General features: G+C 38.2%; 2 protein-coding genes across 7 annotated transcripts in view; both read left to right on the top strand.

Annotated features, from left to right (window-relative positions):
- Positions 1-12062, top strand: part of LOC149122773 (uncharacterized) — a 35036-nt gene extending 22974 nt beyond the window's left edge. Inside the window, exons 7-16 of the mRNA XM_089311270.1 lie at positions 295-365; positions 1682-1712; positions 4353-4425; positions 4652-4766; positions 6350-6390; positions 9749-9878; positions 10167-10225; positions 11101-11218; positions 11507-11565; positions 11997-12062. Of these exons, the coding sequence (XP_089167396.1) occupies positions 295-365; positions 1682-1712; positions 4353-4425; positions 4652-4766; positions 6350-6390; positions 9749-9878; positions 10167-10225; positions 11101-11218; positions 11507-11565; positions 11997-12062 (763 nt within the window). The remainder of the gene's footprint in view (positions 1-294; positions 366-1681; positions 1713-4352; positions 4426-4651; positions 4767-6349; positions 6391-9748; positions 9879-10166; positions 10226-11100; positions 11219-11506; positions 11566-11996) is intronic.
- Positions 12063-12444: 382 nt separating this feature from the next.
- Positions 12445-22814, top strand: part of LOC138844887 (uncharacterized) — a 138613-nt gene continuing 128243 nt past the window's right edge. For 5 of the 6 annotated variants that reach the window (XR_016219187.1, XR_016219189.1, XR_016219188.1 and 2 more), the window contains exons 1-11: positions 12445-12558; positions 12847-12905; positions 13868-13985; positions 14286-14344; positions 15220-15337; positions 15626-15684; positions 16647-16764; positions 17064-17122; positions 19215-19251; positions 19616-19674; positions 21193-21303. Coding sequence is in view for 3 of the 6 variants with exons in the window: in XM_089311806.1 (XP_089167932.1) it covers positions 12519-12558; positions 12847-12905; positions 13868-13985; positions 14286-14344; positions 15220-15337; positions 15626-15684; positions 16647-16764; positions 17064-17122; positions 19215-19251; positions 19616-19674; positions 21193-21303 (837 nt within the window). In the remaining 3 variants the exon portion in view is untranslated. The remainder of the gene's footprint in view (positions 12559-12846; positions 12906-13867; positions 13986-14285; positions 14345-15219; positions 15338-15625; positions 15685-16646; positions 16765-17063; positions 17123-19214; positions 19252-19615; positions 19675-21192; positions 21304-22814) is intronic. The other variant, XM_089311807.1, reaches the window with a different exon arrangement.

The raw sequence follows: 22814 nt of genomic DNA, 5'->3' as shown, positions 1-22814 counted from the left end.
CTGTTGGCTACAGAGCTGAGTCTTCTGAGTTTATGATACCTTATTATGTCCTGCTAATTTTAGTTAATTTATTGAGTTATACCACCTTTAATTCAGGACTTCTTCACCTTACTGTTTTTCATCTTAACAATAAGTTTAAGAAAATTATATTGTAGAACATATAATTATGAAGTGCGTTGGCATAATGTAAGTTCTGGTACTAACTTTGAACTATCAGAAATATTCTAAGGATTTGATACATTTGATAGTTGTCCTTATCAATACTGAAACAATTTTATTCATTCTTATACATAGGCAAAATTACCAACTCATTTCGTTGTTTCGAGAAAATGCTGCACTTGAGAAGATTGTAAATAGAAATCCAGGTAAAACTTCTCCAGCTAGTCCCAACATAGGAAAAAAAAATATAAACATAAGAAGTAGTTGATCACAGAAGAGCAGTTACAGATAAGTCAATGATTAATTATATGTCTGTTTTTCTTAATCTTTCTTAGGAATCAAGTATTTAGAAATTTTAGAGGTTTATTGTAGGATATTTATAATCTGAAGCACTATTATTTGAAGAAAATCACTAATTGTGGCCCTTTATCTCTTTGTGGCATTTGTGTAATTTAGAAAAAGATACATATCTGTATATGTGTGTGTGTGTGTGTATGTCTGTGTCTGAGAGGCATGGAGACTTACAGAACAAAGCTGCCATCTACCAATTTGTCCTCCAAATGCTCACAATGGCCTCGTTTGGATGGAAGCCATAGACAGGAGTCAGGAACTCCATCTAGGTCTTCCACGTGCTTGGGAGGAGCTTGATTACTTGAGCCTCACTGCCTCTGTGAGTTTGCACAGGCAGCAAACTGAAGTCAGAACATGGAGTTGGTAATCAAACTCAGCTACTCACACATGGTTACATGGCCAAGAACTTGGGACATCTATTGCTGATTTCCTAGACCCGTTAACAGGAAGCTGGATTGGAAGTGGAGCAGCCAAGACTTGGACTGGAAACCATGAGGGAGGCCAGCACTGTAGGCCGTGACTTTATCTGCTGTGACATAGCACTGGGACCCTACAATCTTTTATACTTATTCTATTAGTGATACAATTGTCTCTCAGTTGGATTACAGTCTTTGTATAGAGCATATGTTTTCCATATCATCTTAATTAATTGTATTATTCACTTTACATTGATAAATTCAAAGTAGCAGAAGTAAGGTTCCATAATGGCTATCAATGATGTAGTTAATAATCACTCTGCTATAACTTGTAAGTATGATCAAAAGCATCTTTTCTTTTAATTTTTATTTTCAGTTTATGTGAAATGTAGAGATGCAGAGCTATAGATAGCCAGTAGAGAGTGTTATTTCCTTCTCTGATAATTTCTCCCTAAATTCCGGCAATATCTGGGGCTGGGCCAGACAAAAGCAGGACTCAGATGGGTCACAAAGACCCAATTGCTTAAGCCATAACCTCCTGCCTCTCAGGGTACGCTGAGAGCTCAGTTTGAAAGCAAAGCTGAGACCCAAACCCAGGCACTCCAGTATGATGTGAGCATCTAAGAAGCATCATAACTTCTGTGTCAAACACCTGGCTCCAAAGCTGTAATTTTTAACAATGTACTATATATTATAACATTCTATATTATTCTATCATTGATTTAATTTAAAATGTATTTACTTTTCTTTAATAGATGATGAGCATTCTAAAGAATATAGAAAAAGGTAGGGTTTAATGATTTTTAAAACCATTTGTTAACTAATGGAAAGCAAAGAAATGCATTATGTATTCTCCTCTGGGCTGGATGGATATTGTGTACTTAACATTTGTTGCTTGTCATAATTGTCCAACCAGTTTTCAATGTATGTGTTAATGTAGTTTATTTCCTACTATTTAGGCAACTATAGTGCTGAGGGGTTGATTGATTGGCCTATGAACCTGTAGTAAAATAATTAACTGACCCATATCAGCCTGCCTTACTCCCAAATGGATTCTCTTACCCTTTAGCATGGATGGATACAGACTTATACAATAGTGGCATCAAGATACAGGTCCAATTCAGATAAATTCTGAATTTACAATGGCTAATATATGGAATCAAACTAGATGCTCATCAACTGATGAATCAATAAAGAAATCCTGCCATATATATATATGTGTGTGTGTATATATATGTATATGAATATATATATATCTTCCATCCATGGTTCATCCCCAAATAGCTGCAATGGCTGGAGCTGAGCTAATCCAAAGCCAGGAATGAGGAGCTTCTTCCTGGCTCTCACATGAGTGCAGGGACCCAAGGACTTGGGCTATTTTCCGTTGCTTTCCCAGGCCATAAGCAGACAGTTGGAAAGAGTAGCTGCAACATGAGCCAGTGCCCAACGGGATGCTTGCACCACAGGTGGATTTTTAGAGTCACTGGGAAGAGTCCATATCAGATAAGACTGTAATGCTATATCATCTACTTCATGGTCCCCCACACTCAGAGGGGTAGGTAATCTAGTCTCCCTTGAGCACTAGGGGCCTGGAGGTGGATGATCTGCAAAGAACTTGGTCCAGGGCAGATGTCCTCTCATGCCCACCTCTTCTTTCCATTTTCTGATGTCTCTCCCTGGTATGTATTTGGTAAGAGGGGGATAGGATTAGCTGATAAACCCTACAGAGCTACGTGTGTCTTGCTGTGGCAAGATGACTGAGCCTCAATGTAGCTTGTTTTTTAGAAGAGGGAAGTAGTGCCTACAATTGTATGTTTGGGCCGGTGCTGCTGGCACCCCGGGTTCTAGTCCTGGTTGGGGTGCCGGATTCTGTCCTGGTTGCCCCTCTTCCAGGCCAGCTCTCTGCTGTGGCCAGGGAGTGCAGTGGAGGATGGCCCAAGTGCTTGGGCCCTACACCCCATGGGAGACCAGGAGAAGCACCTGGCTCCTGCCATCGGATCAGCGCGGTGCGCCGGCCGCAGCACGCCAGCCGCGGCGGCCATTGGAGGGTGAACCAATGGCAAAGGAAGACCTTTCTCTCTGTCTCTCTCTCTCACTGTCCACTCTGCCTGTCAAAAAATAAAAAAAATAATAAAAGAAAATAAAAAAATACAGTTGTATGTTTGAGTCCACTCTTTTCTCAGGGTTCTGTGCTTTGTAGGTTTAATACGTTAATGTTTGAAGTTGTATGTGTTTGTAAGCTTTTTGTTACTTACAGAAAAAATATCTGTTGGCTAACATACAGAGGAATAGGATTTATTTTGGCATAAAGTTTTGAGATTCACAGTCCAAGAACAGGTGGCAGCATGATGAGGATGTTGGTTGGTGGAATGAATACAAAGGGAGAATAACACGGTGCACCCAGCAGCAGAGAGAACAGTTGTATAGTTCACTGCTCTCATGAGAACTTCATTCACAATACAAGCCCCCGGTGACCTAAAGACCTCCTTTAGGCCCAACACCTAGACATCATAGTTGCATTGTTTCTACTTTTAATCCATTGACCATTACCATTTATCCATTAAATAAGACTTTGCAATCTAGCCACAAATACATGGGCCTTTTGTTGATATCTGAACTCTTATCCAAACCACATCACTGTGCTTGACACCAGAAGAGTTATTTGGGGTTAGGAGCTCATAGGAGGCAAGATATTTAGATACCATTAACAGAAACAAAAGTACAGGTACCATGACTCTTCTCAGCAGCATCTCCCTTCTAAGTACATAAGCACCTATAGTCTTACTGGTTTACGTTTACCTGAATGAGGAAACAGCAACACTTATTTGGGAAAATCACTGAACATCTTAATATTTCTGAGAAGGGCATTTCCAACAACAACCTACACATTTGTTCTGTGATGTATATATCTTTAGCTTTCAAATATTTCAGATGGTTCTAGGGATTCTTGGTATTATTTTAAGGTGCTGGAAACAACAGGCCTTTTAAAGTGATTTCTGTGCTGAAGAATTAAGATTGCATTTTGGCATGACACAGCCTGGTCTATAAACTGAAAGCAGGCAGTGTAAGATAAGTTATATACCTTTCTCGCTTACCATAGGTGACAGTGTTCATTGCCTTGAGGTAATGAAATGTATGGCAGCCACGGATGAAATTTGCATAAGCATCTTCAGGGTGAACAAGTTGTAAAGTTTCTGCTAGTATATTGATGTTTACAGATTTTTTATGGGATGTATTATCTTCACCAAATATTTCAGTGGGGTGAGAGTAGTGTAGGCAGAAATAGATGATGAAAAGTTTTTCTAAAACAAGAGTCAAATTTTCATTGTACCAAAAAATACCATTTAGCAGAAGTTTAGTTGATGTTTCCCCTGATTTTTTATAGAAAATATTTAACTATTTTTCTTATATATTTTTGTGCACAAGGCTTTTGGAAATACCTGATGTTAATCATGAACTGCTTATATCATATGAGAAAGGCCTCAGTTCATTTGCCAAGGTAAAATGCTCTATTATGGAATTAATTTTCTTGCTCCGAGTTTTTGTTGACTCTATGTCTACTCCCACTTTAACGTACTGCAGTAAGTGCCTTCCGTGGACATATTCTTCTTTTCCTAGGACAGTGCCTATGCTTTGATTTACAGAATAAATGTCTTAGTGAGTGAATGGGTGGTGGGACAACTGAGTGAACATGCTTGCTGAGGTTGTGTTTTTTTTTCCTATAGAAAGACTTAATAATTCCAGGACATACAACTGCCATCATTCACAGTGCACCAGAAGAGCAACCCAATAACGACAGAATAACTCGTGTTCATGGAGTCCATGAAGATAACAAATGTGGTAAGTGGATCAAAATTTCTTTTGTAAATTTTAAAATTGAACATTTTTTAACATTTGATATATTATATATGTGCACTTATATACATTTTTCTCAAAAACAGTAATATTAATGTAAGAAAAATGTGGGATTCATCACAATGCTAACAGTGAGGAAAGAAGGATGTATTGATGAAATCCATTAAAGACAATATGATTATAGACCAAATAATACGGTATCCATGCACTTTTTGTACTTTCTATAGCTTCCATATATAAAACATGTGAGATTTGGTTTTGTGTGACTGGCTTATTTCTCTAGGATAGTGATTTCCAGTTCCATCCAGTGTATGAAAACCTTCTATTTAAATGTTATTGTATGAAGTTTAATGTGAAGCCATAAATATGCTACCCAATGTATTTTATTGTTTTTTTTTTTTAATATCTTTCTTCATAGGACCAAATTCTTCTTCCTGAAACTTCGTCAACCCTTTGGAATTCTTTCTTGCTGTTACTTTTACATATTGTTGAATTACTCATGGAGATGTGTGTGTGTGTGTGTATTTATATTTGCTCTAATGAGGCTTTAATGTATGTACATTTACTGGAACATTTTGAGGAAGAAAAGCACAACAAGAAAATTTGCTTTTCTCAGGACTGAATCATAGAGTAAATCTATGGGGATAACCACATGATGGCATGGCATAGAAATAGTAGAACAGATCAATTTAATGACTAGAAAATCCAGAGTTAAATTAAAAAATAAATTAGCATATTTTTTAAATTGATAAATGGAACTTTATTTCAGATGGTTCTAGGGATTCTTGGTATTATTTTAGGGTGCTGGAAACAACAGGCCTTTTAAAGTGATTTCTATGCTGAAGAATTAAGATTGCATTTTGGCATGACACAGCTTGGTCTATAAACTGAAAGCAGGCAGTGTAAGATAAGTTATATACCTTTCTACCTTACCGTAAGTGACAGTGTTCATTCCCTTAAGGTAACAAAATGTATGACAGCCACGGATGAGATTTGCATAAGCATCTTCAGGGTGAACAAGTTGTAAAGACCAGTTATTCTCAGTTTCTGCAAGTATATTGATGTTCATGAAAAGTGAATAGTGATAAGAAACAAAATTTTAGTTCTTCCAATATACCACCAAGGGTATAATAAATAACCTGGAAAGAATATTTGTATAAGATATATTTCAACAAAGACACAGCTATTATCCAAACCGTTTAGAGAACTCTTAAAGCTAAATTTAAAAAATACCAAACAGGCTTAAAAATAGGAAAAATAGCGGAACAAACACCTTCCCATGGAAGATAAACAGATGGCAAGTGAACTGAAGAAGTGATTCTGAACATCATGAACTGCTAGGGATTTCAAAACAGTGACAACAGTGATTGCAGATAAGGAAATAGAGCAATAGGGATACTCATTCATTGCTCTTCCATATGCAAAATAGTATAGCCACTCTGGAAGATAATCTATGGCCATACACCCTGAATGCGCCTGATCCCATCTGTGTATGTGTATTTAGAATTCATAATAACGTTTATTATCAGATCTATGACTACCTCTTATAGAAATGGTGTTTACTTTAGGAGCAGAAGATGAAGCTAAAGAATCAACTTCAGACCCTGAGGTACTGTCTCTTGTTATGATATTTTAAATATAAGCACTAAGTGATGTTCAAATCTAGAATGGAGTGCTTGTTTCTTCTGTCTTTTTAAAAACAGGCAGAAGACAGAGCCCTGAAGCTGTGCCCAGCAATTCAGCCGTATAGGCAGGGACCTGCTGTCTGCCCTGTAAAGCAGCCTGGCTCTGGCTGTGGGCAGGGGCAGGTGGCAGGTGGAATCTGGGGACTGCTGGTAGCATCAGGGGTACTTGCTGTCCCCAAGACAGAATAAGGGATAGCCGCAGTGTTGCTGCAACCACTTGGGTCTGGGGATTTGGAAAGAGGCAAAATGGAGTCTTTCTTTTTCTTTCTTTTTTTTTTTTTTTTTTTTGACAGGCAGAGTGGACAGTGAGAGAGAGAGACAGAGAGAAAGGTCTTCCTTTGCCATTGGTTCACCCTCCAATGGCCGCCGCGGCCGGCGTGCTGCGGCCGGCGCACCGCGCTGATCCGATGGCAGGAGCCAGGAGCCAGGTGCTTTTCCTGGTCCCCCATGGGGTGCAGGGCCCAAGGACTTGGGCCATCCTCCACTGCACTCCCTGGCCACAGCAGAGGGCTGGCCTGGAACAGGGGCAACCAGGACAGAGTCCGGCGCCCCGACCGGGACTAGAACCCGGTGTGCCGGCGCCGCAAGGCAGAGCATTAGCCTAGTGAGCCGCGGCACTGGCAAAATGGAGTCTTTCTTAGGGCAAAGAAGGCCCTCAGACACAGTCAGCTTTCTAGGTAAATGAAAACCGAGGACGGTGGAATTCTGTAGTTAGGGCCACTGCTCTGCCATAATGGTGGGAATCTTAGAGGCTTCTGCTTACTTTCCTCAGCGAGATAGAGTCCCCCTGGCCATAACACCAGCGTAGGAGCTACAGTATACTTTGTTCTTGCCTCTCTCTGTACTGGCTCTCTGAGCCTATTGCCATTTAGAGTTGTCCTTACTTCCTTACCAAAGATTTCCTTCAGTCAGTCTCTTAGACACCGGGTGTTTCCTTTGCTGTGCTGGTTCTTCCCAGCGGTGGAGGTGAGTGCAGGGCCTCTGTATGCAGCTTTTTTTTCCTCTCTTCTCTCTCTCAGACCTCATCATACTAAGCATTAGAAATGAGCAAGCCTCACACCATGAGACAGCCATAATCATGGTGATATTTATATTGTCACTTGTGGAAAACATAATGTGAAATGAATGTCACATTTTAGGAGCTAAAACATGACTCCCTATTTATCTCTTTGTAGAGATTTTTATAACTTTGAAGATATTGCCTAGTTGGAAAAGAGTTGCATATGTACCTTACACATGTATTTGCTTACTGTTGTTTGAACATTACACAAAGGAAAGATTTCCTGACTACGTTGCCATTTGACTCAACCCATAGTAAAAGTTCTGAGAAAAAAAAATGGTTGGGGTACTCAGGTCCTAGCATTGGTGTGGCTGAGCCCTGGCCCTTACAGGCTTTTGGAGAGTGAATTAGCAAATGGCACCTCTGCAGGCCTACTTCTCTGTGCCACTCTATTTCATTTTCTCTTCTTCCTGTTTCCTTCTGTCTCCTTATTTTTTGTGAGAAACTGAGATAATTTTTAAAATACAAAAGGAATAGTCTGGCAGCTCAACCTGCTTAATCAGAGTACTGACTCTCAGGACTTTGTTTTGTGACATTTAAAGCAATCAAGGCTTTTGAAAAACAGTCCTCCTGTAGCCTCTTATATTTTTTCACAGAACTATATTTTTAACAGATTTGAAAAATGCTTATTACCATAAACTCCAGAAGCACATATTCTCACTATAGTAAGAAATGTATGTAATATTTCAATTTATAAATTAAAATTTTATTTTAAATTCTTGAAACAAATGTAGAAATATGAAATTTTGTATGCTGCAAACGTATGTAGAAATATGTAATTGAAAAATTAAATCTCATAGGTTCTGCCTTTTTATTTTCGTTTTCCAAATTTCAGAATTCAGTTTATGTTTACATTATTTGCTTATATTATTTTAATGTTTTACAAATATTTATTTATATGTATTTTCTTATTATATGCTTTTTCTGAGTGATTTTGTCTATTCCCATTTCTTTTGAAAAATTTTTAGTGACTAAATATGACACATTTATGGGTCACAGTATTGTATTTCAGTGCATTATATATATATGACTATATATTTGTCTACTCCCATTTCTTTTCAAAATTCTTGAGTGACTAAATATGACACATTTAAGGGCCACAGTGTGGTATTTCAATACATGTATATTATGTGTACTGAGCAAAACAGGATGACTAAGATTTTTCATTCCTTCGTGTTACTTTATGATTGCAGGTTTGAGGATTCTTCTGTTTGCTCATGCAGTGTGTGTTAGGTTATTGTAAAACATAATTCCCTCACAACTTTGTTCTTGCCTCTCTCTGTACTGGCTCTCTGAGCCTATTGCCATTTAGAGTTGTCCTTACTTCCTTACCAAAGATTTCCTTCAGTCAGTCTCTTAGACACGGGCGTTTCCTTTGCTGTGCTGGTTCTTCCCAGCGATGGAGGTGAGTGCAGTAGGAAGTCATTCCTTCAATGTAACTCTGGTTTCTTACCCCTATTTCAAATTTTCTCTATCCCCCATAACCTCCCACCCTCTACTTTTTGTTTTGTGTTCAATGTTAGTTTTTTTTTCCTTTGACACAATGTGGTTTCTAAGTTCTCTGTGTGCATCAAATCTCGTATTGCCTAACTGAAGACATTTTCGTACATTGTGTATTTCCTGCCAGAGTGATCCCTTAAACATATTTGTAATCATGTAGTTCAACTGCTTATTGAGTAGATTTCCATTCCAGTAGGGGAGAATTCACATTCCAGCATGACCATTGGTTTGGTCCTTAGGTCTTAAATCTGCCGTACATCACTAAACCCCATTCTACTAAGGACGTTCTCATTGTAGCTCCATATCTGGGGCTGCTAATTTGCCTTGTTTATTGCTATACAATATTTTGCCTCATCTGTGCTGTATACAATGCCTTCATGTCTTACTTTTGATTTCATTTGATCTGCGTTTCAAAATGTAGCCCCAAATAAACAATATTTGCTGACCTTCCAAGATTAACTCGAGGATACACTTCTCTGCCTATTCTTCTACTATATATACTTCAACGATGCAAACAGTGATTTATACTTTTCTGTTCTATTTTCCCATGTCTACCTCTAACTGAATATGGGGTAGAATCTGCTGTTTGTTTATATGCTTAGATTTTTCAAGGACTGGGCCTATGACTTGATACACATAGTAAATCCTGTCTCACTGAATGAGTAGCTGAGGGGTTGAGAAATTGGATATATGTGTTGAATTTGTATTTTATTGTTCTGTAGGAAGGAACGTCAACTATAGCGGGTAAGAAGAGTAAAAAATGTTTTTTCATCACTCAAGTTGCTCCACAACAGCCAATTAATAAACATGGGATGGACTCTGATCACACATTGGACAAAGATAACAAACGTAGTGAGTGCATATCTATCAAAACTTACTATTAAAATACAATGAAGAGAAATGAGTAGCTCTGAATTGGGTATCCATGTATGTTGAGGGTTTTCTTTGGCTTTTTTTAATATAACCAACTTCTTCCTGAAACAGCTTCAACCCTCTGAAATTCATCCTTACTATTCCTTTTATTTCATTGAAATATTCATTTCATTGCAATAGTCATGAATGGAGAGAGACACGCCTTTATGTAAATTGTTTCCATGTGAATAAATGTTCTCACTAGTTGATCTGTTACTGCATTTGTAGGTAAGGAGTCTACCACTCAAAGAGATCCTGAAGACAACAACTCACCAAGGAATTCGAAGGTAGTGTGTCTTCTTGTGAGTTGGAAATACCTGATTTCAGTGATGTTAAAACAAAACTGGTGTTTGCTTGAAGGTATAAAGTTGCTTGAGAGACAGCTACTTACATAAGACAGGCAGATAAACATTTTCGCTATCTTGAGAAGGGGTGGTGTGATATCTCTTTGAGGCACTGATATGCATTTCCCTGGTGGTTGGTGATGTTGAACATACTGTCATATTGATTGCCATTTCTATCTCTTATTTCGAGACAGGTCTGTTGAGGTGCTGTGTCCATTTCTGAGCTAGATTTGTTGTTTGTTCATATATTCTTGACGATATTTCTTATCTGGGAGAGAGTGGGATACCTAGTACCTATGTAATACAAGCTTCCCCTTACTTATCTGAAGCTACGTAAAGGAGAGGTTTTGAGGCTGTCTTGACATTCGCTTCAGCCAACTCTCTTGTCTTTAGAACCTAGGAAAGAAGAATTAGGAGCTAAACTCTTGGCCCAGTGGTGAAGAAGTCAGATGAGCTATCTACCTCACACCTCGGATGGCTTTCTGTCCTTATTTTGTACCCAATTCTAACTCTCGGCCAGAAATCAAGCAGAATTTCCTGACCTTCCAAGACTGAATTGAGGATTCTCTTTTCTGCCTTTTCTTCAACTATATTGACTTCAGTGGCAGAAATAGTGGTTTATACTTTCCTGTTGTATTTTCCCATGTCTACCTCTAACTGAATATGGGGTAAAATCTGCTCTTTGTTTATATGCTTAGATTTTTCAAGGACTGGGCCTATGACTTGATACACATAGTAAATCCTGTCTCACTGAATGAGTAGCTGAGGGGTTGAGAAATTGGATATATGTGTTGAATTTGTATTTTATTGTTCTGTAGGCAGGAACGTCAGCTGTAGTGGGTAAGAAGAGTAAAAAACGTTTTTTCATCGCTCAAGTTGCTCCACAACAGCCAATTATGAACTCTGATCACGGATTGGACAAAGATAACAAACGTAGTGAGTGCATATCTATCAAAACTTACTATTGAAATACAATGAAGAGAAATGAGTAGCTCTGAATTGGATATCCATTTATTTTGAGGGTATTCTTTGGCTTTTTTTAATATAACCAACTTCTTCCTGAAACAGCTTCAACCCTCTGAAATTCATCCTTACTATTCCTTTTATTTCATTGAAATATTCATTTCATTGCAATAGTCATGAATGGAGAGAGACACGCCTTTAAGTAAATTGTTTCCATGTGAATAAATGTTCTCACTAGTTGATCTGTTACTGCATTTGTAGGTAAGGAGTCTACCTTCCAAAGAGATCCTGAAGACAACAACTCACCAAGGAATTCGAAGGTAGTGTGTCTTCTTGTGAGTTGGAAATATCTGATTTCAGTGATGTTAAAACAAAATTGGTGTTTGCTTGAAGGTATAAAGTTACTTGAGAGACAGCTACTTACATAAGACAGGCAGATAAACATTTTCGCTATCTTGAGAAGGGGTGGTGTGATATCTCTTTGAGGCATTGATATGCATTTCCCTGGTGGTTGGTGATGTTGAACATACTGTCATATTGATTGCCATTTCTATCTCTTATTTCGAGACAGGTCTGTTGAGGTGCTGTGTCCATTTCTGAACTAGATTTGTTGTTTGCTCATATATTCTTGACGATATTTCTTATCTGGGAGAGAGTGGGATACCTAGTACCTATGTAATACAAGCTTCCCCTTACTTATCTGAAGCTACGTAAAGGAGAGGTTTTGAGGCTGTCTTGACATTCGCTTCAGCCAACTCTCTTGCCTTTAGAACCTAGGAAAGAAGAATTAGGAGCTAAACTCTTGGCCCAGTGGTGAAGAAGTCAGATGAGCTATCTACCTCACACCTCGGATGGCTTTCTGTCCTTATTTTGTACCCAATTCTAACTCTCGGCCAGAAATCAAGCAGTATTTCCTGACCTTGCAAGACTGAATTGAGGATTCTTTTTTCTGCCTTTTCTTCAATTGTATTGACTTCAGTGGCAGAAATAGTGATTTATACTTTCCTGTTGTATTTTCCCATGTCTACCTCTAACTGAACATGGGGTAGAATCTGCTCTTTGTTTATATGCTTAGATTTTTCAAGGACTGTTCCTGTGACATGACACACATAGTAAATCCTGTCTCACTGAATGAGTAGCTGAGGGGTTGAGAAATTGGATATATGTGTTGAATTTGTATTTTATTGTTCTGTAGGCAGGAACGTCAGCTGTAGTGGGTAAGAAGAGTATAAAACGTTTTTTCATCGCTCAAGTTGCTCCACAACAGCCAATTATGAACTCTGATCACGGATTGGACAAAGATAACAAACGTAGTGAGTGCATATCTATCAAAACTTACTATTGAAATACAATGAAGAGAAATGAGTAGCTCTGAACTGGATATTCATTTATTTTGAGGGTATTCTTTGGCTTTTTTTAATATAACCAACTTCTTCCTGAAACAGCTTCAACCCTCTGAAATTCACCCTTACTATTCCTTTTATTTCATTGAAATATTCATTTAATTGCAATATTCATGAATGGAGAGAGACATGCCTTTATGTAAATTGTTTCCATGTGAATAAATGTTCTCACTAGTTAATCTGTTACTGCATTTGTAGGTAAGAAGTCTACCTCCCAAAGAGATCCTGAAGACAACAACTCACCAAGGAATTCGAAGGTAGTGTGTCTTCTTGTGAGTTGGAAATATCTGATTTCAGTGATGTTAAAACAAAATTGGTGTTTGCTTGAAGGTATAAAGTTACTTGAGAGACAGCTACTTACATAAGACAGGCAGATAAACATTTTCGCTATCTTGAGAAGGGGTGGTGTGATATCTCTTTGAGGCATTGATATGCATTTCCCTGGTGGTTGGTGATGTTGAACATACTGTCATATTGATTGCCATTTCTATCTCTTATTTCGAGACAGGTCTGTTGAGGTGCTGTGTCCATTTCTGAGCTAGATTTGTTGTTTGTTCATATATTCTTGACGATATTTCTTATCTGGGAGAGAGTGGGATACCTAGTACCTATGTAATACAAGCTTCCCCTTACTTATCTGAAGCTACGTAAAGGAGAGGTTTTGAGGCTGTCTTGACATTCGCTTCAGCCAACTCTCTTGCCTTTAGAACCTAGGAAAGAAGAATTAGGAGCTAAACTCTTGGCCCAGTGGTGAAGAAGTCAGATGAGCTATCTACCTCACACCTCGGATGGCTTTCTGTCCTTATTTTGTACCCAATTCTAACTCTCGGCCAGAAATCAAGCAGTATTTCCTGACCTTGCAAGACTGAATTGAGGATTCTTTTTTCTGCCTTTTCTTCAATTGTATTGACTTCAGTGGCAGAAATAGTGATTTATACTTTCCTGTTGTATTTTCCCATGTCTACCTCTAGCTGAACATGGGGTAGAATCTGCTCTTTGTTTATATGCTCAACTGAAAGAACGTGGGGGTAGAATCTGCTCTTTGTGTATATGCTTAACTGAGTATGGGGTAGAATCTGCTCTTTGTTTATATGCTCAACCTTTGCAAGGACTGTTCCTGTGACATGACACACATAGTAAATCCTGTCTCCCTGAATGAGTGGCTGAGGGGTTGAGAACTTGGGTGTATTTGTTGAATTTGTATTTTATCTTCCTGTAGGAAGGAATGTCAACCTTAGCGAGTAAGAAGGGCTTAAAAGATATCGCCATCACTCAAGTTGCTCCACAACAGCCAATTAATGAATATGCGTTCAACTATGATCGTGGATTGGACAATGGTAACATGGGTAGTGAGTGCCTATCCTTCGAAACTTAATATTAAAATACAATGAAGAGAAATGAGTAGCTCTAAATTGGATATCCATTTATTTTGAGGGTTTTCTTTGGCTTTTTTTAATATAACCAACTTCTTCCTGAAACAGCTTCAACCCTCTGAAATTCATCCTTACTATTCCTTTTATTTCATTGAAATATTCGTTTCATTGCAATATTCATGAGTGGAGAGAGACACGCCTTTATGTAAATTGTTTCCATGTGAATAAATGTTCTCACTAGTTGATCTGTTACTGCATTTGTAGGTAAGGAGTCTACCTCCCAAAGAGATCCTGAAGACAACAACTCACCAAGGAATTCGAAGGTAGTGTGTCTTCTTGTGAGTTGGAAATATCTGATTTCAGTGATGTTAAAACAAAATTGGTGTTTGCTTGAAGGTATACAGTTACTTGAGAGACAGCTACTTACATAAGACAGGCAGATAAACATTTTCGCTATCTTGAGAAGGGGTGGTGTGATATCTCTTTGAGGCACTGATATGCATTTCCCTGGTGGTTGGTGATGTTGAACATACTGTCATATTGATTGCCATTTCTATCTCTTATTTCGAGACAGGTCTGTTGAGGTGCTGTGTCCATTTCTGAACTAGATTTGTTGTTTGCTCATATATTCTTGACGATATTTCTTATCTGGGAGAGAGTGGGATACCTAGTACCTATGTAATACAAGCTTCCCCTTACTTATCTGAAGCTACGTAAAGGAGAGGTTTTGAGGCTGTCTTGACATTCGCTTCAGCCAACTCTCTTGCCTTTAGAACCTAGGAAAGAAGAATTAGGAGCTAAACTCTTGGCCCAGTGGTGAAGAAGTCAGATGAGCTATCTACCTCACACCTCGGATGGCTTTCTGTCCTTATTTTGTACCCAATTCTAACTCTCGGCCAGAAATCAAGCAGTATTTCCTGACCTTCCAAGACTGAATTGAGGATTCTCTTTTCTGCCTTTTCTTCAACTGTATTGACTTCAGTGGCAGAAATAGTGGTTTATACTTTCCTGTTGTATTTTCCCATGTCTACCTCTAACTGAACATGGGGTAGAATCTGCTCTTTGTTTATATGCTTAGATTTTTCAAGGACTGTTCCTGTGACATGACACACATAGTAAATCCTGTCTCACTGAATGAGTAGCTGAGGGGTTGAGAAATTGCATGTATGTGTTGAATTTGTATTTTATTGTTCTGTAGGCAGGAACGTCAGCTGTAGTGGGTAAGAAGAGTATAAAACGTTTTTTCATCGCTCAAGTTGCTCCACAACAGCCAATTATGAACTCTGATCACGGATTGGACAAAGATAACAAACGTAGTGAGTGCATATCTATCAAAACTTACTATTGAAATACAATGAAGAGAAATGAGTAGCTCTGAACTGGATATTCATTTATTTTGAGGGTATTCTTTGGCTTTTTTTAATATAACCAACTTCTTCCTGAAACAGCTTCAACCCTCTGAAATTCATCCTTACTATTCCTTTTATTTCATTGAAATATTCGTTTCATTGCAATATTCATGAGTGGAGAGAGACACGCCTTTATGTAAATTGTTTCCATGTGAATAAATGTTCTCACTAGTTAATCTGTTACTGCATTTGTAGGTAAGAAGTCTACCTCCCAAAGAGATCCTGAAGACAACAACTCACCAAGGAATTCGAAGGTAGTGTGTCTTCTTGTGAGTTGGAAATATCTGATTTCAGTGATGTTAAAACAAAATTGGTGTTTGCTTGAAGGTATAAAGTTACTTGAGAGACAGCTACTTACATAAGACAGGCAGATAAACATTTTCGCTATCTTGAGAAGGGGTGGTGTGATATCTCTTTGAGGCACTGATATGCGTTTCCCTGGTGGTTGGTGATGTTGAACATACTGTCATATTGATTGCCATTTCTATCTCTTATTTCGAGACAGGTCTGTTGAGGTGCTGTGTCCATTTCTGAGCTAGATTTGTTGTTTGTTCATATATTCTTGACGATATTTCTTATCTGGGAGAGAGTGGGATACCTAGTACCTATGTAATACAAGCTTCCCCTTACTTATCTGAAGCTACGTAAAGGAGAGGTTTTGAGGCTGTCTTGACATTCGCTTCAGCCAACTCTCTTGCCTTTAGAACCTAGGAAAGAAGAATTAGGAGCTAAACTCTTGGCCCAGTGGTGAAGAAGTCAGATGAGCTATCTACCTCACACCTCGGATGGCTTTCTGTCCTTATTTTGTACCCAATTCTAACTCTCGGCCAGAAATCAAGCAGTATTTCCTGACCTTGCAAGACTGAATTGAGGATTCTTTTTTCTGCCTTTTCTTCAATTGTATTGACTTCAGTGGCAGAAATAGTGATTTATACTTTCCTGTTGTATTTTCCCATGTCTACCTCTAGCTGAACATGGGGTAGAATCTGCTCTTTGTTTATATGCTCAACTGAAAGAACGTGGGGGTAGAATCTGCTCTTTGTGTATATGCTTAACTGAGTATGGGGTAGAATCTGCTCTTTGTTTATATGCTCAACCTTTGCAAGGACTGTTCCTGTGACATGACACACATAGTAAATCCTGTCTCCCTGAATGAGTGGCTGAGGGGTTGAGAACTTGGGTGTATTTGTTGAATTTGTATTTTATCTTCCTGTAGGAAGGAATGTCAACCTTAGCGAGTAAGAAGGGCTTAAAAGATATCGCCATCACTCAAGTTGCTCCACAACAGCCAATTAATGAATATGCGTTCAACTATGATCGTGGATTGGACAATGGTAACATGGGTAGTGAGTGCCTATCCTTCGAAACTTAATATTAAAATACAATGAAGAGAAATGAGTAGCTCTAAATTGGATATCCATTTATTTTGAGGGTTTTCTTTGGCTTTTTTTAATATAACCAACTTCTTCCTGAAACAGCTTCAACCCTCTGAAATTCATCCTTACTATTCCTTTTATTTCATTGAAATATTCGTTTCATTGCAATATTCATGAGTGGAGAGAGACACGCCTTTATGTAAATTGTTTCCATGTGAATAAATGTTCTCACTAGTTGATCTATTACTGTTTTGTAGGTAAGGAGTCTACCTCCCAAAGAGATCCTGAAGACAACAACTCACCAAGGAATTCGAAGGTAGTGTGTCTTCTTGTGAGTTGGAAATATCTGATTTCAGTGATGTTAAAACAAAATTGGTGTTTGCTTGAAGGTATACAGTTACTTGAGAGACAGCTACTTACATAAGACAGGCAGATAAACATTTTCGCTATCTTGAGAAGGGGTGGTGTGATATCTCTTTGAGGCACTGATATGCATTTCCCTGGTGGTTGGTGATGTTGAACATACTGTCATATTGATTGCCATTTCTATCTCTTATTTCGAGACAGGTCTGTTGAGGTGCTGTGTCCATTTCTGAGCTAGATTTGTTGTTTGTTCATATATTCTTGACGATATTTCTTATCTGGGAGAGAGTGGGATACCTAGTACCTATGTAATACAAGCTTCCCCTTACTTATCTGAAGCTACGTAAAGGAGAGGTTTTGAGGCTGTCTTGACATTCGCTTCAGCCAACTCTCTTGCCTTTAGAACCTAGGAAAAAAGAATTAGGAGCTAAACTCTTGGCCCAGTGGTGAAGAAGTCAGATGAGCTATCTACCTCACACCTAGGATGGCTTCTGTCCTTTTCCTGTGCCTGATTCTAACTTTCAGCCAGGAGGCACCCTGTCAGGCTTCCATGGATTAATAATTCATTCTTTGCTACCCATTGGGAGAAATTGAGTCCCCAGCTCCTGATTTTACAAAATGCTAGACTGGACTTTGCAGAAATATGAATAATGAAACCCTCTCTAGGATTCTGTCTGATCTCTCACTTTCGCTCTCCCTCTGATTCTGTCGTCTATGTTTATACTTCTGTTGATGTCTGTATCTATATCTGTGTCTATATGTCTATGTCTATGACTATTTCTATGGCTAGGTCTAGGTCTATGTCTGTGGATCTATAACCCCTCTCCCCTTTTCTTATTATGTACTTTTAGTTTTGAAGGCTCAAAAATGTAATTAACTAAAAAAACAAGGAAACCAGATTGAACTTAATGCTGAATGGTTTTGGATATCTATCTGAAATCATCGTGGTACAGAAAAGGATTCTTCATTACTCTGGCATCTCCTTGGCACTTCTGACCTTGAAAATGTTTAGATGTATGTTTTACCATCTCCTATTTCAGTATCTCCAATAGATTGCATTGACATAAGTCTTTTCTGAAATTTACGACTGCATGTTACAGCAACATGACAGAACTACATAGAAAAAGAGTTACAGTTTAGATCCCTGATAAAATCATTGATAATTGTCATTTTCCATGAGAAACTCATGATAGTTTGCCCCTTTTTTTCACTTCCAAAATATCAGGATTTAGTCTATGATTACAAAAATTTGCTTATACAATTTTAGCTTATTGTATTCATTTATCTTTTAGACCAGCCATCATTTCCTAGAGTGTTTTTTTTTTTTTTTTTTTTTGCTCCTGTACCGCAAGTCTTCTTCTAGATATGACTTCTAAGACTCCGGAGGCTCTCAAATCTGAGAAATGCTTCAGAGAATGCATTGCATGCATCTGAACATCCTGCCAGATTGGCCTTTCTAAATTATATTCATGACTAGAGTATTGAGCCATGATTCTATGGCGTCTTGTACAGAAAAGTGTTCAGATTGTAGCATACCACATGCCAGTTGCAGCTTGACCCTGATTCTCTACAGTAACTCTATCCCAGTCCCAAGCAATGTGTTGTAATGTTACCTTCTTACTTTCTTACCCTCATTTGTCGTGTTGTTTTCTGTCTCATCATTCTGTTCCTGCAGCCTCTCTCAGAAGACCCTACACACAATCCCCCTGTACTTTGTGTACTTTAAATATACGGCTGTGGCCTTGTCCTGTTTTGTAAACTGTCACGGCTGAACTGAAGCTTCTGTAATTCCAGCTTCTTCTGTAACCTCTTCATTTATCATGTCAGTAGTAGAATCAGTGAATCTTAATTTCCTTTTCATTGTTTTCCTCTATATGTATATATACCCCAATGGAAGCCTAGAGTAGAATGTGCCTCTGTGTACATGCCTGTCTTCGTTAGGTGGTGCCTATGTTTTGATAGACACAGTAAATGTTTGTCTTAGTGAGTAGTTGAGTAATTGAATGTGTATGTGTGCTAAATTTGTGGTTCCTTGTTTTCTATAGGAGGAATCCTCTGCAGAACCTCTAAAGAGGGAAGAAGGTATTGCCCCACTTAACCAATTTCTAGGCATGCAAGTTAGTAGAGACTGATCCCCTGAGGTAGTAGAAGCGGTCCTTGAGTGTATGTATGTTCTTCTTTTTCAACGTTACTGCTAAATGAAACATCAAGGTTGTGTTAAATGAAATCCTACATCCATTTTATTTTACCTTTGTTTTGGGAGTTTTGTTTTGTTTTGCTTTAATATTTCTGACATTTTCCCTAAAACTGCTCAGTCCTCTAAAGCACCTTCTCAGTATTACCTTTGGCTTCTCCAGTTACTTATGAGTGGAGAGAGAGATGAATTGCGTGTGTCTGTACATTTCATAAATATTCTTCTTAGTCGATCGCTTACTACATTTTGTAGTTGCAGTGCCTATCTCCGGAATAAGTGATGAAGCTGTAGAATCACCGTGGGATTCTGAGGTACTTGTCCATGCAAGGTTTCAATGACATTAAGACATAAAAGTGGTGTGTGTTTCTTCAGCCTTTTGAATGTTTTTATACATTTTTTTTAGCTTTAAGATTCAACAGGTTCTTTTACATTTTGCCACAGTCACATCTTATGTATATATTACAGGTATACATGTATGCACTCTTTTTTTGAAAATGGATAATAATGTTACCTAATGAGGTATTCATTGATCATTTTGTGAAGCAGAGGAATATATTGTTGTGTAATACAATAACTCAGTGTCACAATACTTCTAATTATATATATCAGATCATATGATAGCCACACAACTTTGTGCTCTCTATAAATTTACTTTTACAAATAAATGAAAACGTAGTATTTGTGTTTCTGGGTGGCTTACTTCACTTAGAATAATGATCTCCAGTTCCATGTTTTGCTCCAAATATCAGTAATTCATAGTTTATGGCTGAGTGATAGTTCAGCATGTAACATTGTGCAGTCATTAGTTGATGGAGCTCAAAGGCTGACTTCATCCCTTTACTACTGTGACTTGTGCTACTCTTAACATGAGAATGCAGGTACCAGTCTCATATGCTGTTTTGCTTTCTTTGGATGCATTCCCGAGTGTTGGAGAACTGGGTCACATGGTAGATCCATTTTTCGTTTTCTACAGAATCTCTGTGTTGTTTTCCGTAACGGCTATACCGATTTGTGTTCCTACCACTACTGAATTTGGCTACACCACTTCAGCAGCTTTTGTTATTCTTTGATTTTGGCTAACAGCTGTTCTTACTGGAGAGAAGTGATACCTCATTATGTTGTTTATTTGCTTTTCCCTGAGCATGTTTTCATGTGTCTGTTGACCATTTGTATTTCGTCCTTTGAATAATACCTGTTCTTTCCTGTACCTGTTTCTTCCTGAGATCGTTTGCTTTGTTGTTGTTAAGTTTCCTGAGCTCTTTATACCCTCTGAAAATGAGTTAATAGAATAGAAGATAAATTAGATGCACAGCTTCCTTTGATAGGCAGACTCTTCTTAGCTTGATTCAGTCCTGTCTGCCTGTTTGTGTTTTTAGCACCAGTGCTTTGAGAGTCTTATCCAAAAAGTATTTGCCTAGGCCAATGCCTCACAGCATTTCTCTTAGGTTTTCCTGTAGTACCTTGATACCCTCAGGTATTAAGTTTAGTTCCTTGATCCATTTTGAATTGAGTTTTTGTATATGCTGAAAGCTGTGGGTCTTGTTTCAAGTCAGCCTTTACTGTAGCTTATTTTTTTTTTACCTCAGTGGTAGAAGTGATGAATTATATGCTCCTATTCTTTGTTTTCCTATGTATCTGCTCCCACTTAGCATAGGGTAGAAAATACCTCTGTTTATATATTTATCTTTCTGGAGGAAATGTGCCTAGGAATTGACAAGCAGATTAAATTGTATCTTAGTGATGGAGCCACTGATTGTTTGCTGAGTTTCTGGATTGCTTGTTTTGCTTTAGTATTTATTAATTAGTTAATTAATTAATTTTTGGCATAGGAAGAAACATCAAGTGGAAAGGGTGAAGGTCGTGCTGCCACTGGAGGTGTCCCAGAAGGAGATATTCTGGATTATTTCCTGTCATGTAGTTGGGCAAGGATAGCCAAAGAGGTCAGTATATTTTAATGAATCACGGTATCATTGCTGCTGTTGAAACTGGGAAGTGTAGGTCCCATTATGACATTCATTTCCTTTTGCATTTTCTTTAGCTTTATGTATATGCTAAGTATCTCCCTATTACAATAGTTTCTACATTCTGCACTTTATTGCCACTACTGTCATTTTATTGCAATATTCCTGAATGGTGGTAGATTGTGGATTTACCTATAAACTTCATAGAAATACATGTTCTCATTCAAGGGGCTGTGATTAGGTTTTGTAAATCCAGTGGCTACCTCCAGATCAGAAGATGAATGTCTGGAATCCACTTCCAAATCTGCGCTATTGCCTTTTACTTTCTTGTGACTTTGAAATGTGAGCATTAATTGATGCTGAGATGTGTAAAGGTGTAGTTGCTCCTTTTTTGCCTTTTAAAAATTATTTCAAAGGCAGAGAGAAAGATAAGAAAGATGCGTGTGCAGACACACACAGACAGTATACCGGCCAGATGCCTGCCAGGCCTATTCCAGGTGAAAGGAGTCAGAAACTAAACCCAGGCCTCCCATGGGAGCCAGGGACACAACAGCTTAAGTCACTACCTATTTCTTCCTTGCATATGCCTCAGTAAGATGCGAGGGAGAGAAGCAGGAATCAATAAAGGAACCCTGAAATACTGTATGCTGTTGTCCCACTTAGCATCCGAGCCACTGTGGCAAGTGACTACAAAGAGGAAGGTTTGAGTTTCCTTTCTCACGCCTGCCCTGTATGATTTATTTCCATCATAAAGTTAGTAGTGCATTGTAAACAGTGCACTGCCACGTTAGAGAAGATCTACACATGTGTGTGACTCCGTTGGTGTAGTTAAACGTAGACAATAATAAAGTAGGCCTGAGAGAGATAAGGAATCAGTTTTGGTTTGGAAACTAGCTATATCTTGAAAATTAAAAGTTTATTTTAGCTCCACCAATGTGAATAACATTATTTTGTGATATCTAATGCCACCTGTTCATCTGAATGAGATTTTGAGAGAAATATTTGGACTGCCATTTCTATGTGCTTAGAATTCCAAATAAAAGCATAATGAATCAAAATGCCATTATTAATCAGAAGTAATGGCATTTCAGCATGAGGTAAAACATGAGTAATCATTCATTTTTCTTTTGGGAAAATAAAGCCTGTTTAAATGGTGTCTTTAATAAACACAGGCTATCTTGGAAAATTTAATGAATTCAACATGTTTATGATAGATATGTTAGTACTAGCATAACTATAAATATTCTTCTACATTGACCAAATGGTGAATGAGAAAGATGGAGCCCATTGCTGCCGAGCTCTGATTCCAGCATGCCATAGGCATTCATGGTTTGGTCTTGGATACATACTGCACCTGTCTCTCTCAGTTTCAATAATATGTTGGCCATTTTACTTCCTTACTTTATTAACCCTCATTTGCCATGTTTTGCCTCCTCCTTTTGTTCACACTGCTCTGTTTAGAAGGCCCATCATGCTTTGCCCCTGCATTT

The sequence above is a fragment of the Oryctolagus cuniculus genome, chromosome 13 (genome assembly GCF_051225735.1).
Source record: "Oryctolagus cuniculus isolate XC-2025 breed Fujian yellow rabbit chromosome 13, ASM5122573v1, whole genome shotgun sequence".
In the NCBI taxonomy this organism is placed as follows: Eukaryota; Metazoa; Chordata; class Mammalia; order Lagomorpha; family Leporidae; genus Oryctolagus; species Oryctolagus cuniculus.
This window is presented reverse-complemented; position numbering and strand designations above follow the sequence as displayed.